Source organism: Botrytis fragariae (assembly GCF_013461495.1).
Source record: "Botrytis fragariae strain BVB16 chromosome Unknown tig00000006, whole genome shotgun sequence".
Lineage (NCBI taxonomy): Eukaryota > Fungi > Ascomycota > Leotiomycetes > Helotiales > Sclerotiniaceae > Botrytis > Botrytis fragariae.
Genome location: NW_023500988.1, coordinates 1,227,542 through 1,242,950, shown reverse-complemented (window position 1 = coordinate 1,242,950; position 15,409 = coordinate 1,227,542). Strand labels below are relative to the sequence as shown.

The 15,409-nt window shown below is 42.3% G+C and overlaps 4 protein-coding genes across 4 annotated transcripts; 3 read left to right on the top strand and 1 right to left on the bottom strand.

The window, feature by feature from the left end:
• Positions 1–4,011: 4,011 nt before the first annotated feature.
• Positions 4,012–5,398, top strand: Bfra_001562 (putative mannan endo alpha-mannosidase dcw1 protein; the record flags this gene model as incomplete). Its single annotated transcript, XM_037331990.1, has 2 exons — positions 4,012–4,096; positions 4,158–5,398. 2 exons carry the CDS (start codon positions 4,012–4,014, stop codon positions 5,396–5,398), a joined length of 1,326 nt encoding a protein of 441 aa, XP_037196144.1.
• A 783-nt stretch (positions 5,399–6,181) lies between these two features.
• Bfra_001561 (uncharacterized protein) lies at positions 6,182–6,905 on the top strand (the record flags this gene model as incomplete). The annotated part of the gene is made up of 2 exons (XM_037331989.1): positions 6,182–6,320; positions 6,391–6,905. 2 exons carry the CDS (start codon positions 6,182–6,184, stop codon positions 6,903–6,905), a joined length of 654 nt encoding a protein of 217 aa, XP_037196143.1.
• Positions 6,906–9,779: 2,874 nt separating this feature from the next.
• Positions 9,780–12,540, bottom strand: Bfra_001559 (putative c2h2 finger domain protein; the record flags this gene model as incomplete). Its single annotated transcript, XM_037331988.1, has 6 exons — positions 9,780–10,767; positions 10,821–11,071; positions 11,122–11,272; positions 11,332–11,379; positions 11,432–12,022; positions 12,107–12,540. The coding sequence occupies 6 exons, from the start codon at positions 12,538–12,540 to the stop codon at positions 9,780–9,782; spliced, it is 2,463 nt and encodes an 820-aa protein (XP_037196142.1).
• Positions 12,541–13,100: 560 nt separating this feature from the next.
• On the top strand, positions 13,101–15,005 carry Bfra_001558 (putative yap-binding protein; the record flags this gene model as incomplete). The annotated part of the gene is made up of 2 exons (XM_037331987.1): positions 13,101–13,991; positions 14,040–15,005. 2 exons carry the CDS (start codon positions 13,101–13,103, stop codon positions 15,003–15,005), a joined length of 1,857 nt encoding a protein of 618 aa, XP_037196141.1.
• Between the last annotated feature and the right edge of the window lie 404 nt (positions 15,006–15,409).

Sequence of the window (15,409 nt, the reverse complement as noted above, 5' to 3'; positions counted from 1 at the left end):
ATTTACTTGTCGCCCGCTGATAGATTTCCGGTGTTGGAATTGGATTAGGATTCCTAGTTTCAGGGGAAGGCATGATTGATAGCGAGTTTAGAAAGAGAGCCGATGGATCATGGGAATGATTGATACAAAGCGGAGAAGAGAAACACTCGAACGTGTGCTGCGGAGACCCGCACGTATGAAGATGGACTTAGTGCACGACGGCCGGTGGTTATATCTACGATCTTCATAGACTTTTCCTGGACTCGGATGTGATAGATGCTAATTGGTGAAGATAATCCTCTCCCTGGGAATCAAGCTTCCTTTGAGGAATTCCGATGGATTGTTGATCTTTGGTGTTTCTGCTGTCTCCTTTTTGAGGGAATATTCCAAGCTCGCTGTTCATTCCGTATGGACTATCTTCTGTCGTGCGTAAAACCATGGCCCTCGCGACTGTGTTTTGTATCGCCGCTTTCGGTAGAACATACTCTCATCTTTTATACCCTTCCTCATCTTTCGAATAAAACTCGACTAATAGAGTTCTAGTTTTTCTCTCAAGTTCGCGTGATGGTATGTATTTGATTAACATCTCAACACCACCTTATAGGCAAAATCTTCCTACGTTTCTTTTCCCATCCAACAACACAAGAATGGCTAAGGCCTCCTTGATTCAAATAAAGATTTTTTGGGTCACTCCAGTATCCTTTTTGATACTCTCTGATAGACGCCAGAAGATTAGGCTGCGGAATGTTGGGATACTTGGATAGGTTGGATTACTCTTAGAGCTGGTAGTGCTATTAGAGTTGGTAGTACTCGTAGAGTTCGAGACACTTCTGGTTGATATAACCCAGATAGCGTTGTTCAAACAATTGAAGGGTTTTATTTTACTTCTACTGATTGAAAAAAATAGAGGCAAGTTGTGGAGTTGCAAATTTCGAGGAATGCACACACTCTTTGCAAGCTTTCTAGAGACGAGACAGATTCTTCGCCTTGGTGCTGAGAAGTAAGACAGCAGAATTAGAAAAACAGAAGCTAAAGTCTGCGCTGATCTGTTTGGCTGATTAGAACATAGTTACAACATAATATGAAGAGTGGAACTCACGCCCGTAAAAGCAACTGTGAATGCTTTTTAAACCATGTGATGGGACCGGAAAAGGCTGTTGTACCATGAGATACAAGTGAAAGTTGCCAGTGGATTGAGCGTACTGGGTAAGTAAAATTTGGCAATGAGAAAGATGGCGTAAGATATGAACAGAAGAGGGGTCCAGATGTCGAGAAGATAACTAACCCTTATCAGTATACAGTATACATGTGAGGGAACGGGGTGAAAGATTCCTCACTTCCTACATTGAGCGACAGTTCTGAATGTAAGACCTCAGGAAAGTATGGAAGCCATGTATCGTAAAAATAGCACACACTCTCTTTCACTACCATTTTTCATCGATTTGGAAGCTTCTAGAGGTATGAAATGTACCTCTGGGGTAAAAAAGGTCTGGCAGATGAATAAACCAGATGGGCTAGTGAAGTGAACAATTAGCAGCTGCACAGTAGAACGTGATTGCAAAGGCTTACCGCTTTAATAGAAAACTCGTTAAACACATCAAGCAGAGGACCGGTGGGGGGAAATCCGTCCTAAAACAGTAGAAAGCCGCGAGGAAAAGAATCAAAATTAGAGGCATAAGACTGTGTCTGACGAGAACACTGTAATAAAGGTAGCCTCACCAACAGGCATTTGAATGATGGTTGACCCACATCGTAAAAAGGAATGTAACAATGAGAAAGGCCAAGACGGCAAATTAATGATAAGGAATGAAAAGATGCTTGATCTGAATGATGAAAAAATGGTGGTACTTATATCTAAAAATTAAATTCTCTGCACCATGAGCATCCTCTATCTCCTAATATGCCATGATACATTGGTACAACAAGTAATCGAGATGATTGCTTAGACCCGGCTCAAAAAACATGCGGTAACACAACTGTAGTCTTGTGTCACGGTCCTGGGTGGTGAGAGATGTTGGCGTCTCCATAAAATGTTCAGGAAAAATGTCTCCAATCCAATCGGGGAACTGAATCAAACAAAATTAACTTAGGCAAATGCAGTGTACCATATCTTGGTACCAGTAATAAGAGAGGAATGAATGAATAACGCGGCACTGGACGCGTTTAAATTCACCAATTTGATAACAACTTTGGTGCTCCACAACCACTATGTCTCGGTAGGCGCATCCATCCGTGTGACGGTCTGAATTAGCTTCGGCAGATGTTGGTATCCGTGTAATGTTTCAGATCTCAATGAATAGAAACTCAATCCAATTCATGTTGTATTGACAGCATGCACTCCGTCGGATCCAAAAGTTTTCATATCTTGGGTAGGAGTGAAAAGCTACCTGAATATAACATCAGGCTTGCTGAGGGATCAACCGCAATAGCCAGCCGGAGAGTTGAGAATGTCAATCAACCTAGATCTCCACACTCTTGTCCACGGCTTCTTGCAAACATTACACCCCAATCAATAGGGAGAGTAGCCTGTCAAGTCATTACTTGTCATCATGCCAAGCTGTAAAGGCAAACAAATCGTGAATTTAAACAGAAGTAAATTTCCGTCAAAAGTAGATTTCAAAGCAGAGATATCTCAATCGAGCATAATTATATCCCACGACGGCAATCTGCCTCTCTTGAGGGCCATTCGCAGCAGAAGTCCGAGCAAAGGCGTCAGGATTGACACTCAGTCGACGGCAACATACTTTCACACCGAGCGATATTTGCCAGCTGTTACTTTCATCCACGCAATTCATTCTGATTTTGTCAGTATTCTCCTGGATGTGTGAGACAAAATTGAGCTTGTGAAACGAACAAACGCGCGATGAAGTGCGGGGTCAGGAAAACGCGACTTCACGTGCAATTTGAATCGTCGATCTTGTTGGAATACAACATCGTTTCTGTCAGCCCTCTGTATCATTTTTGACACTTGCAAACTCTATACTGTTTGCACCGATCACATGATGTATGGATAGATGTGACAAACAATGAGTATAAAGATCATAAGTATACTGAAAAAGATGAAATCTACTGCTTCTCTTGATGTCAGAAGGATGGATGATTATAAACTCACGTTTAAGACTTGAAATTCCTCGTGATCTCCGTCTAAGGTTATTCAATCCCAAAATGCTTGGGAGGATTCGCGCGCTTGTCAACAACATGTTTCAAGCGTTCTCCAGCCAAAACTCCCTATATCATAATTTTATGTCAAAACTCTTCAGATTCGAAAATCAGGAACTCCAATAAGATTTCTCTACAGCTGAACTGTTCAAATCCATTGATTTCTTCCACGAGAATTTCTAAAGCCAAGAGAGGCACAATCATCATTGACGCTATTATAGCTCACGAAAAAATCCATCTTTAGATCTGCAAGGCCCTGAATAATCTTCCACACAAGACTTATTAAGGCGCTGCTAACCCGTTTGGGTCCTCGTATTCCCTCACCTTAGTACTGCCTGGAGGTGTGTAAAGTCACGTGAATACACGCTCTTGTTGGTGCCAAGCTTATCATCGAATTTTACGTTCTGCGTTTCATTAGTACCGACAAGTTTAGGTTCTTATTTCTCTCCCCAAACTTTTTTTACACAATACTACTCGATTTGAAATGATCCAAGCATACACAAGAGTTTCAAATCACGAAATGATAGCCTCGGAACGCTATTCTGAACAACCCATCTCGACTCCTATACCAAGCCGCACTCGCTTACCAGAAGGCATCGCTTGGAGTCCGAGTCCAATGACTATCCTAGGTAGCTGCGGATCTTTTCTTAAGCTTAAACTCATTAGGCTTTAATCTCGTAACAATTAATTTCATCGTACTATAAGCGCTGTCAGATCTTACTTCTAGGCTATGTAATTGTACGTCAAATTTATGACCCCTGGTCCCTGGGACTCGGGCATTTTTCACTTATATATTCGTTGTCGCTGTTATAGATATTTTATTCTCATGATTGCTTCATTTTACTTTGTCTTTTTCTTTGCGTTTTTTCAGATATGGTTTCAGTTAAGTCACTCGTTGCCCTTGCGGCATTTTCTATAATCCAGGTTCAAGGCATTGATCTTGATGTCACCAGCACTGGTAAGTCATGATGGATGAAGGAAATCTTGTAGAATGAAGCTGATTAGATCCTTAAATATAGATTCCATCAAATCAGCAGCGGGCACAATCGCAAAAGACTTAGTCGGTCTTTACAACCAGTCTCAAACCCCAGGAAATCCAATTGGCGTTTTGAGCGCATCTTATTACTGGTGGGAATCCGGTGCCATGTTCGACACTTTGATTCAATACTGGCGTTTGACTGGCGATTATCAGTACAACAAACTTGTCACCCAAGGATTGGCCTCTCAACGAGGTCCCAATGACGATTTCATGCCGCCAAATCAAACGGCTTCCATGGGTAGTGACGATCAATCCATTTGGGCTCTTGCAGCCATGTCCGCAGTAGAGACACGACTAGTAGAAGATCAGAATGTTTCTTGGGTTGACCTTGCTCAGACAACTTTCGATGAACAAGTACTTCGATGGGATGAGAAAACCTGCAATGGAGGTCTTCGCTGGCAAATCTTTACTTTCAATGCCGGCTATAGCTACAAGAACACAATAACAAATGGAAACTTTTTCCAGCTCGCAGCTCGTCTTGCTGTATCCAAAAATAACGACACTTATTCGGACTGGGCAAGCAAAGCATGGAATTGGACTAAAGCGGTTGGTTTTATTGATGAGGACTTTAACGTCTTTGACGGTGCCGATGTTTCGAAAAACTGTTCTGCGGTCAACAAAGTGCAATTCTCAGAAAATGCAGGTACATTCATTGCAGGCGCTGCATATATGTACAATTATACCAACGGAGATACCCAATGGAAAACAGTTCTTGACGGTCTCTTAACCAGAACCATCTCCGTATTCTTCCCATCCGGAATCGCCACCGAAGCTGCCTGCGAATCCAAAAATTTATGCAACACAGACCAACGAGCCTTCAAAGGTGTACTAGGCAAGTGGCTCGTCGACACCATCGCCGTCGCTCCATACACCAGCGATCTCATTACCAAGCAGCTGACTAGCTCCGCCCAGGCTGCTGTAAAGACTTGTGGAGATAATGGATGTGGTTTAGATTGGAGTGGTAATGCCAAGAATAGTTCTACCGGTGTGGGAGAGCAAATTGATGCCCTCAATTATGTACAAGGCTTGCTTCATAGCCAGGCTTCAGCATCTACCACTCAAAATTCTTCCAGTGCGACGACAACTGGTTCTGGAGGTTCTACAAGCACAAGTGAAAGTGTCAGTGCGTCTGCTACTCAGAATGCGGCGGTTGGAATGCTAGTGGGACAATCAGCCTTGAGTTTCTCGATCTTGGGAGCATTGACTTGGTTGGTGTTGTAGATTATCGAAGATTCGTTTTGGGCATGGTGTTTGAAAATAGAATACTCAAATTATCATCAAGTTTTTTTGTTGTAAGCAAGATGTCAAGATTTGGTTTGTTTCATCTGAGTGTCTCCTAGAGTGATGGTTGTTCCTGCTATTTTTCTTCATTTTGAGACGAGAGAGGAAAGAGCTCAGTAATATGTGAAAATTTAATCTGGTAAAGTTTTCACTTCACTTGGATCATATCATAACAAATCACATTTTTTCCTTCTTTCTCGTCTCCCCAAGTCTCATGAATCTTGATAGAAAGGAAAAGCGTTTCCTCTATGAAGTCCTCATCACCATTCCTCATCTGGCACGGGAAAGTGTTCACTCACTCCAATAAACCTCACATACATCAATCATCCAGATTCATCTGCATAAAAAACAACTCTTCTCATCTTTTAATTTGAAATTGCTATCGACAATGAATTATCAAGCGTCATGGAAGTTCTTACCCCTCTTTTTCCAGATGAAAAAAATGCTTACCTCGCTATCATGTTTGATCTCAACAACTTCTTCTCTCCACTCGGTTCCATGTTCTTCGTGTGTTTGTTTTCAATTTCGTTCAACCTTTATCGACGTTCCAATTTCAATTTCTGGAAGTTCTGCAAATCTGTTTTTCGCTGAGGGTCTAAGTCTCTTGTCATTTGAAAAATCATTATCTTGCGAATGCGACTCGATCGTTTTGTTTAACGATCTGAAATCGAATCAACATTACGTCCAATTATCCAGAAAAGAGCGACCGTACCTGCTGCAGCAATGGCAGAGCAAGATGAGGTCGACGAAGCTGCTGCGATTCTCGGTGAACGGAGCGATATCTGGACAGCAAAAGTCCATAATGAAACTCCAAGCATAGGTATTGAATATGCTAAGGACTGGAAGACGAAAGATGCGTTTCGTGAATTGCTTCTGAATTAGTGAGTGCTCTATTCATAGAAGCTCAGATCTATCCAAATCTATCTTCTCAGCTTACGAAAGATATAATTACAGGGCAGACGCGATAATACAAACCTTTTCGGTCTCTATGGAAAATTTAATCTATGTTCATGAAATATCCGCAAATGAGCGTAAGATCACAGTTCATCATCCTGAAACAAGGAAGATTCTTGGTTTTTTGCATTTTGATAAAAGTAAAGGATGTTTGGAACTCTGCAATTATAAGAGCCAACTATCTCGAAAAGCTCTAAAAATGGGCTGGACGGACAAAGACTTGAAAGACGATCTATCAGGAGAGTATGGCGAAGGGTTGAAAATTGCCGCAATAGTGATGCTTCGTGCTGCTAGCTATCAAATAAGAATTGCTGCTTCAGGATATTATTGGCGTTTTAAATGGAAAATAAACGACAGAACAGCAGTAAGTTGTACAGTAACCAAGGCCGACGCGAAGGATGGAAACAAGGAATCGCCACGGGACAGAAATGAAACTCAATTCAGACTTCCGAATTCTTCGCAGGATGTCTTTGTCAAAATAGGCACTGTCTAGAGTAGTTCTGGAAGTCCGCTGACTGAGGCACAAGCAAAGAAATGATTGAATATCTACCTTTAGTTCAACTGCTCTGGGCCTAAGGAAATTATTTAGATAAAGTATGGTGCTGTCATGCTGAAGGAAGAGTTGAAAGGCAAAATCTACCTGAAAGGGGTCTTTTGGGGCAGGGCACCATCACCACACTTATACAAGTACGGGTACGATTTCTATCGGGGCCGACTAGATAGAGATAAAAATTGGGATTTCAGTCAACTGCCAGACTGGCTGATGGAAGTATGGGGTTAGGCCGTGAAATGCAGTGGCAATAATATCGGCACATACTTCCACTTGTTTCAGAATACATAGCAGAATTGGTTGAATATAAATGGAGCTTCGACGAGAATTTCCGGATCTGTAGCCAAGTCTCTTTGGAACCGGCTCCAAGAAAAGAATCCTCAAGGGACAAAATCTTAGCATGTTAAATTAGGGTCTGACAAGGTATTCAAGATTCTACTGATTAGTTTTGAGGCGTTTAACTAATTATTGCTTCATAGAGAATCCAGTCGATATTGAAGAAAAACCCCGTTCCTCTATCTGAAGAATTATGGAAGCCTTCGAGGAAATATACTAGCGTAAAGACGCTCTTAGAACACCGGAGGGAGAAATTTGGCGATTCCAATACTGTCAAAATTCTAGACACGCCATACTGCCAGAGCTTTTTGTGGATATTACGTGCCACTTTGTCTCTATACAACAGAATAAACTTTGAAGTAGTGTTCAAAGACGGAGATGATATCGATCTAAATATATGTCTTGACATGCAACCAGATAAATCAAGGCTACTTCTCCATAAAAGATACATGAGTTTTGAACAAATCCATAGGGATAAGGGCATGGAATTCACTCTATCACAGGTATGCAGTTCAAATTGTGACGTCAGTCGAAGAGTTCACGTGTGAACACATCATCGACTACCTTCACAATCGCACACTACAGGAGCTTGATAGAAGTAAGAAAACCACAGGAATTTCTATTGCAGATGAAGAGAGAGGAGGTTCGGCTTTGACATCTGAAATCAGGAAGTGCCTCAAACACATGCCCCGCATGATTCAAATCTCACATGGTCGCAACAATGGAGAATTACGTATATCTTGGGAAGACAGCGAAGCTGGTACTTTCTCCCGAGTTCACAATATTAATCTGGAATCGCATATCATCTGACACCGAGATATTACATGTAGCCACAAGCGCTCGGAGCATGTAGCACGAAGTACGTTCCTACCCATATGTACTGTTATTTATTAACTTTGTCTTTACTAACATTATATCATCAGGAGATCAAGGTTCAAATGATGAATCTGCAGATATAGCAAACTGTGGATGTCCTCAGAAAACAGTGTCTTCCACATCAAGTGATAACGAGATAGTATTCGAAAGTCTCCTTTTAACGGAATCATACTTTCCGAAGATATCAAGAGCAAAAACACTAATAGCGTTTTTCGGCTTTCCCCCCTCGTCCATGAAGCCAACATCCAACATATCGACGACGAAAATGCTAGCTGCAGCCGATAAGATAGAAAATGAGGACTTTCCCAAGGCAACTATGTTTACTACAACTTCTAACACTGGTTCAAAAGGAAATTTGCCAGTTCAAGCAAGCAAACCGGATAAAGCACTATATGTCACTCCCTGCAAACCTTTGCGTGATCGAATGTCCTATGATATGACTTCTGCCGAAGCTCGAGTCATGCCGCAAAATTCTGAGACAGGACGTAGAAAAAGCATTATCAAAGATCAAGGAGCTCGAATCTAATTTCGAATCCCTGAGAATTGAAAAGGAAAGTTTATCAAAGCAACTCGAAAATACCCAGTCAGAAAAGGCAAGGCTCACACAATTGTGTGAACGACTCGAAGCACAGAAGATGTCCAATTCCATCAAATCACAAGCCGCCACGGATGCCCTTGGTGTCAAGATTGGAGACTTGAATGTTAAGATTGCAAATTTGAAAGGAGAGCTCGCAAAGACCAGGAAAGCCCACGCCGCTCAAGGAACCCAACTCGAGACATCCAAGAAAGAACTAGATGACATGAAATCCGAAAATGCAGCCCTTCAAGAAAAGCTCTCTGGCACCCAAACCAAGAGCGCTGCTACTATTGATCTCAAAGAAGCCCAAGCCACCATCAATAAACTTCAAAAGAAACATGGCGAGATGAAAATGGAAATTGGACAACTAAAAGCCGACAAAGACAGACTGGACGAGAAAATTCTACAGGCAAATAACCAGATTGAGAGAGCGAAAATGGAGAGAGAGAAAGTGATAGTCGAGAGATGAAGCGATTGTGCAGAAAAATAAATCAGTGGATAAAGAAAGAGCAATGAAATCTCTATTGCAGAGCGAGTGGGAAAAGGACAAAAGTCCTGGTGAAGGTTCGAGATATGCTTTTGGAATAAAGAGAGATAGAGGTCCGGATAATTCGGAGCAAGATGGTTGAGATTCCAACTTGTGATACTATGGGGGCAAGGGATACGTACCTGCTAGGGAGCATAACTTTGATCAATAATTGTGATGAGGATTAGGGGGGATTATTAAATCATGGTAGGCACATACGCTTCCAAGTTTTCCTAAGCATGCAACAATTGTTGAAGGGCGGGAAGGGGTTGTTAAAGGAATGGTAGAAAAGTAGAAGAGTGAAGAGTCATTGGTAGAAACTTCTGTAAGGTACAAACAGGAAGTATCATCCTGGTAGATAGAACGGTCTGATCTCACGTTGATCACCCCTTGTGATATGAGGAAATTTCGGATTTGATCAGTCTGCAGGGGGAGTCTACTTCGATTTCTCTATTCTATATAAACCAAGTTCGACCTACGTATTCCAAGATATTTCAACCCATCAATCCGTATCCTGCAACCAAAATTTGCCTCTTACCGTTCGACCCAATATATTTTCATTCAAGGCCCATTCCACAAACATCTGATCATCCGAATGAACAACATCCAAGTCACCGCACGGATATTCTTCTACATATATAGCATTATCTTTAATATGCTTCGCAATATGTTCCATCCTCTCATCCCAACAATTCTTTCCCTCGAACTCAAATTCACAGTCCCGCATCGGACATCCCAATTTTACCGACGGAACCTTTTCATGACGTCCTAAAACCTCCAATGCCTTTTTAGCTCTATCACGTAGAGCTCGATAGAATAGTTCCATCTGGGACTTCCTCATTATACGGTAGTTTTGTTTCCAATAATGATTCATTGGCGAATCTTGCTTGCTGAGACATGCGCTCTCTCCGCAAACCCAGTTCAGATGCTTACATGCGACGTGGCATTTCCACTGTACTTTATTTGCGAATTTAGCAGCACATCCTGCGAAATGAAATATACAAACGTAGATATGTGTGTGTTCGATGACCATATGACGACTTATATCATCATAGTACGTGAATCTTGAAAACGAACAGATCTGGCATTTCGGAGTAGGCTGCCTAACAAAAAGCACACGGCGAAAATACTTCTGAAGCTCAAAAGCTTCCGTTTTCCGATTATCTTCTTGTTTTACAATATCCCATACTACCTTGTCAGGTGCTTTTCGCTGCTCCGCACGCGCGAGATGAGCATATTCGGCATGGATGTTCTTATATTTGTTGATGTTTGACTCCTCGATGAGTGTTTCTTCCGGATCCGTATCTAATTCCTTATAGGTCTCACGGGCTTCATCTCTTGTGTTCTTAATTTCGAAGTAGGTAACAGAGCGCGAAATCTCATATGACACTGGATACTTCGGGCGTTGTGCTAACCTCTTGCTGGTTTGTGTTGTCAAGGTTTCAAGGGCTGTGACGATATTTATCTCTAGTCCACAGTCATGGCCTGCACTATTCGCTTTGATTAGCTAGTCACAGAGAGTTCATCTAACCAGACTTCTTACCATTTTACAGACAGTTCTTCTGTGTTTCCCGGAATTCGAATTGCAGTGCTACACCTCGGACAATGATCTCCAATCGCCATGCTATCTAGTATCACAGCCATTGATATTTGGGCTTTGGGTTTGACTAAGCTGTCCCAAGTGGTTTGATCAATCGTCCTTCCTTTATTGTCGGTCAACCAAAAGTTGTCCTCCATGATCTGGCGACTGCCAGGTATCCCTTCAAAATTTATATGTAGGAAGCGAGTGAAAGTCTACCATCATTAGCACCAGGGCGGCATACAATGGGATCACACCAACTCACTTCCCAGTTTCTGTAAATACCATACGGCAAACTTCTTGGTCGATTGAATACATCAATAAACATTATGTTTTCACTTAAGAGAAAGCTAGGGGCATGGACAATGTGGACCTTCAAGATTTGGAGATGAAGAAGAATGGGTGCAATAAATGGCCTGTGGTGGATCATGATTTGATTAGCGTCAACCTTGCTTGAGCGGCAATATATACCTACCAAAACTGCCCCAAGAGCTCACGTACAAGTCGTGCCAATAACAAGGTACTGCATCTGTTGTCAGATCAAAGACTAATACGGAGTGATTGAATCCACTGACACCTGTTTAAAATGCATTTGAACTTCTAATAAAGTCTGTTGTGGATTGGAGCCATTTGTCGCCAACATCCGCTCTTCCCTTTCCTCGTCTGGTGATAAAGCATTGCCAATTAGAGATGACTTTAAAGCCTTGATGTCAGATGTGTTATCTTGTAAGACCTTCTCTACTCTTTGCACAGATTGCAAGGTCGCAGAATATTGTGCCTCCGTTGCGCGCGTCAGCGCATTGATATCTTTGAAAATGCGTGTGGGCAATTGGTCTATTTTTTGACCCAGGAAATCTTTTGTAACTTTGGATGATTCTGAGATGCCACAAAGTCCTTCTCCCAGGGGATGTAACGCATCCTCAATTGTTTTTTGAACTTTATCGTCAAGTTCTTTTTGTAGTCTCGTCAGATTACGAGGGATATTTGCAAGCTTTGTATTGATCGCCATTTCACGATCATCTTGTACTTTACTTTGTGCTGCAGTAAAAGATCGAAGGGGGCCGATGTGTTGTTCGAGAAGACTGGGAAGAGTGTTGCTGATGTTTGAATGAATGAGATTTGCGATTTCAGTGGGTAGCTGATCTCGGAGTTCGCAAGCAATTAAACTAAGGCAGATTAAGATCTTTCATGTTAAAAGAGCACTTGAGATGCTGAGATTTGAATGAATGCCTCACTAGCCAGCTACTTACCGAATTTGATGTAGCTCACATAACTGAATTGATAGTAGAGGTAACGAAATCTCGTCCTTCAACGTATCCGCCTCCTTGAGGAGCGCCCATGCTATCTTCTTTCCGGTCCCAATGATCAATCTCCGAACCGCTCTCCCAGTTGGTTGTTTCCCAAGATCAGATCCATATCGTGAGATTATCTTCTGTGTGAACTTGTCCACCGGCTTTTGAACGAGATTGAGTTGAGACTTGATGAACGTGAGATCATCAGGAGTAAGAGTAACGGCATTGAAATCACGCAGGCGTTTCAATGTACCATGCAAGCCCTGAAGAAAATCAAGGCTGCTCTGATAGCTATCCGAGGCACCACCAGCACTTCTTAGTGATTCACATACTGTCCAAAGCACTCCAATTGCGGCAGCAAGATCTCCAGCGGACCAGCCAAAGGCGGCCATGTGTGATAGTCATAATGAAGGAAGAAATAAAACAATTCTGAATGTGGGCAATTTACTACATAAGAATGACCAGAAATCAGTGCAGCAGATAATCCCATATGCAGCACTTGCTACTAGGTATGCAGAAGCGGAAGGTTGCATCAGCGGGCGGCTGTAAACGCATACATGATAGGTATTGGATGAAAATGAGTGGTTTTTTCAGGGGTAACAACAACATGTTTCAGTCTCTGCCAATCGTTGATTAAATTAGCCCATGTGAACCATGGAAAATTGCCTTCAAGGCATATTTTCGTAAGCTTATGCTGCTATTCCATTCTCTATTTCTGGTACAGCTATGAATTATAAAGCAGAGGCAAACGAGGACTTTGCTCATTTTTAGAAGCACGGCTATTTGAACTGTTACCACGTGATGTACTGACCGCCATAATGCCTAATATTCTGCCATCTACCAAAGATAGTGCCGAGATACAGCTTTCATCCCCTCCTCCAGCCCGAAGCCCATCTTCATCTTCGTCTCCCACCTTCTCCACACAATTACCTCGCATCAAAGCACCATCAAAATGGAGGTAGCCAAGAATCCTATAGTCGACATTGTGAGGCTGGCTCCTCCCAATGGTGACCCGCCTATGTATGTGGAATTAATAGATAAAATATTTATCGAAGATCAACCCTCACCAGAGCTGCGTGTGGAACTCTTGACACTTCTCGAAGACCTTTTGCAAAATAAGGGACTCGCAGATATTATAGGCTGGGATCTTGTGCCTACGTTACTTGATGTTCCGGGCTCAGAATCTTGCTTAATCACGATTGCACGGCTTGCCAATCCTCGCGAAGTTATAATATCGGTCCTGGCGGAATTGAAAAGGCTAGACCTAGATGGAATTGAAGATGACTGGCATGGGGAAGAAGCTGGAGTAGAAGATCAGAACAAAACAGCGATATCGAACGACCTCGATCGATTCTGTTTCATACTTAGCCTTCTTTCCATCATTCACCCTCGAATCAAAACCAAACATCCTTCACGCTTTTTAGCAACTACCATTCATGCCATTGTGCAAGCGTTCCATCCTTCACACCGAGCTGTCATGGCGATTGGCAAGTTTGCGCACATAGTCTCTGGCAAGAAGCGACCTACATTACCGGGACGAAAGTCTAGTCTTAGTATCGCAAGCGTTATGCGCCCAGAGATAGAATCAAATTTGCCTCCGGCACCCGACCCAGAAGCACAAGAAGAAGATACGTACGAATCTGCCATACAAAAGAAGCTTCTGCAAGGACTCGTAACGCATATGTTGGAAATGTACATCGATGTTTATCCTCTAGAATGGGCTGGGAGATTACAGGAATCCTTTGATCCAAAAAGAGTTGTAGCAGGTAGAACGAGCTTGGCAGAGGCATTCCAAACCACGCCCGAGTATCAAACTCGAGAAACGGTTGCTGGTCAGCTTGTGGTAAGTGCTTAAACTGTGTGGTTGATGTTTCATTTCTAATTCATCTAGTCTCTTTCTCGCGATCTCGAATTGGCCAATTACGATCTTTTGTTCGATACTATCCATTCAAAAGAACCCATTGCACATGCTCCAAATCCCGAAGATGATCTACCGGACTCGCCTGAGGATATCCCACTTTCCCCTGTTGGCTGCCTATTCCTTCTTACTTCTCTCATATTCTCATCCGTCATGTTCAAGTCAAAGACACCAGAACCAGTCATGTCTATATTCCCTGATCATGCCAAATTGGTTGCCCGATTTTTTGAGTCTGCGGCTGCCTCATCTGTTGCCATTGTTGATGCAGTAGTTGCAATTGGGTTATGGTTAGAACATTCTAATAAATTTGTATCTGGGGAGTTCAAAGACAATGACTATATGGCACATCTAAGGGCTTTATCATTATGGTCTGCCACAAACCCTTCTCCTGGCCTCCGTTATTGTACTCACAAACTAACCTCTGCCATCCTACATGCCCATCCTGTGGATGCCATGAGGTTGACTTTCATCTCGAAGACACTGAAGGGATCTTCGGATGAAATTGGCGCAACAGCACTCAAGGCATCTGCAATTACGTGGCTCAAGGAAGAGTTAATTACAGCTCACGAGAGGAAGACGCAAACACTTTTCTCTACCACCTCTGCACTTTTGGAGACACAATCCCAGATCTTCCCAAATCTTTCGTCGCTTGTCGACAAATCTGATGAAGAATTGAGTGATGAATTGATAGAGTCATTCCCAGTCCACATGGCCGCACTCAATTTTCTATTTTTCGTCACAGGAGAGCAATATACAAATATCATTCCTCCCGGAATGATGTCGCGAGTCGAGAGCGAATATCTAACTCCATTGAAGACTGCTCAAGAAAGTGCATTGAAGTCTTTGGCCTCGGTCAACGATATAGGAGCTCCACACATGGAATTTGAATTATTGGGCGAACAGATCTCAATGTGTTTTTCGAAACTCCATGAAAAATGATTGATGAATGACGAGTTATGATCAATGAATACAGGTAAATGAAAGAGACGATAGACATACTTTCTTGTACCGTGGTTCATCTAACGTCTTTTGCGAAGGTTTGGAGTATGAATACCTGGAATATATGATTGCGAATTGTTTGTGTATTTACGGTAAAATGAAAACATAAGACTATGAGGCTGTTTGAGGGATGTGCATCCTTTTGTGATAGTGACGGTCAATGATTGGCTCAGGCATGTTGGATTTTAATGGTCTCATTCGGTCTTAACCCAGAAGCAATTAGATACTTTGAATAGAAATTTTCCACCGTCGATTGCTAGGTATGTTTGCGTGAAATGTCACTTGTATGTTTTCACTTATCAATTTACTGGGTACGCAAATTGGATCGTTCTTGATGAAAGTCG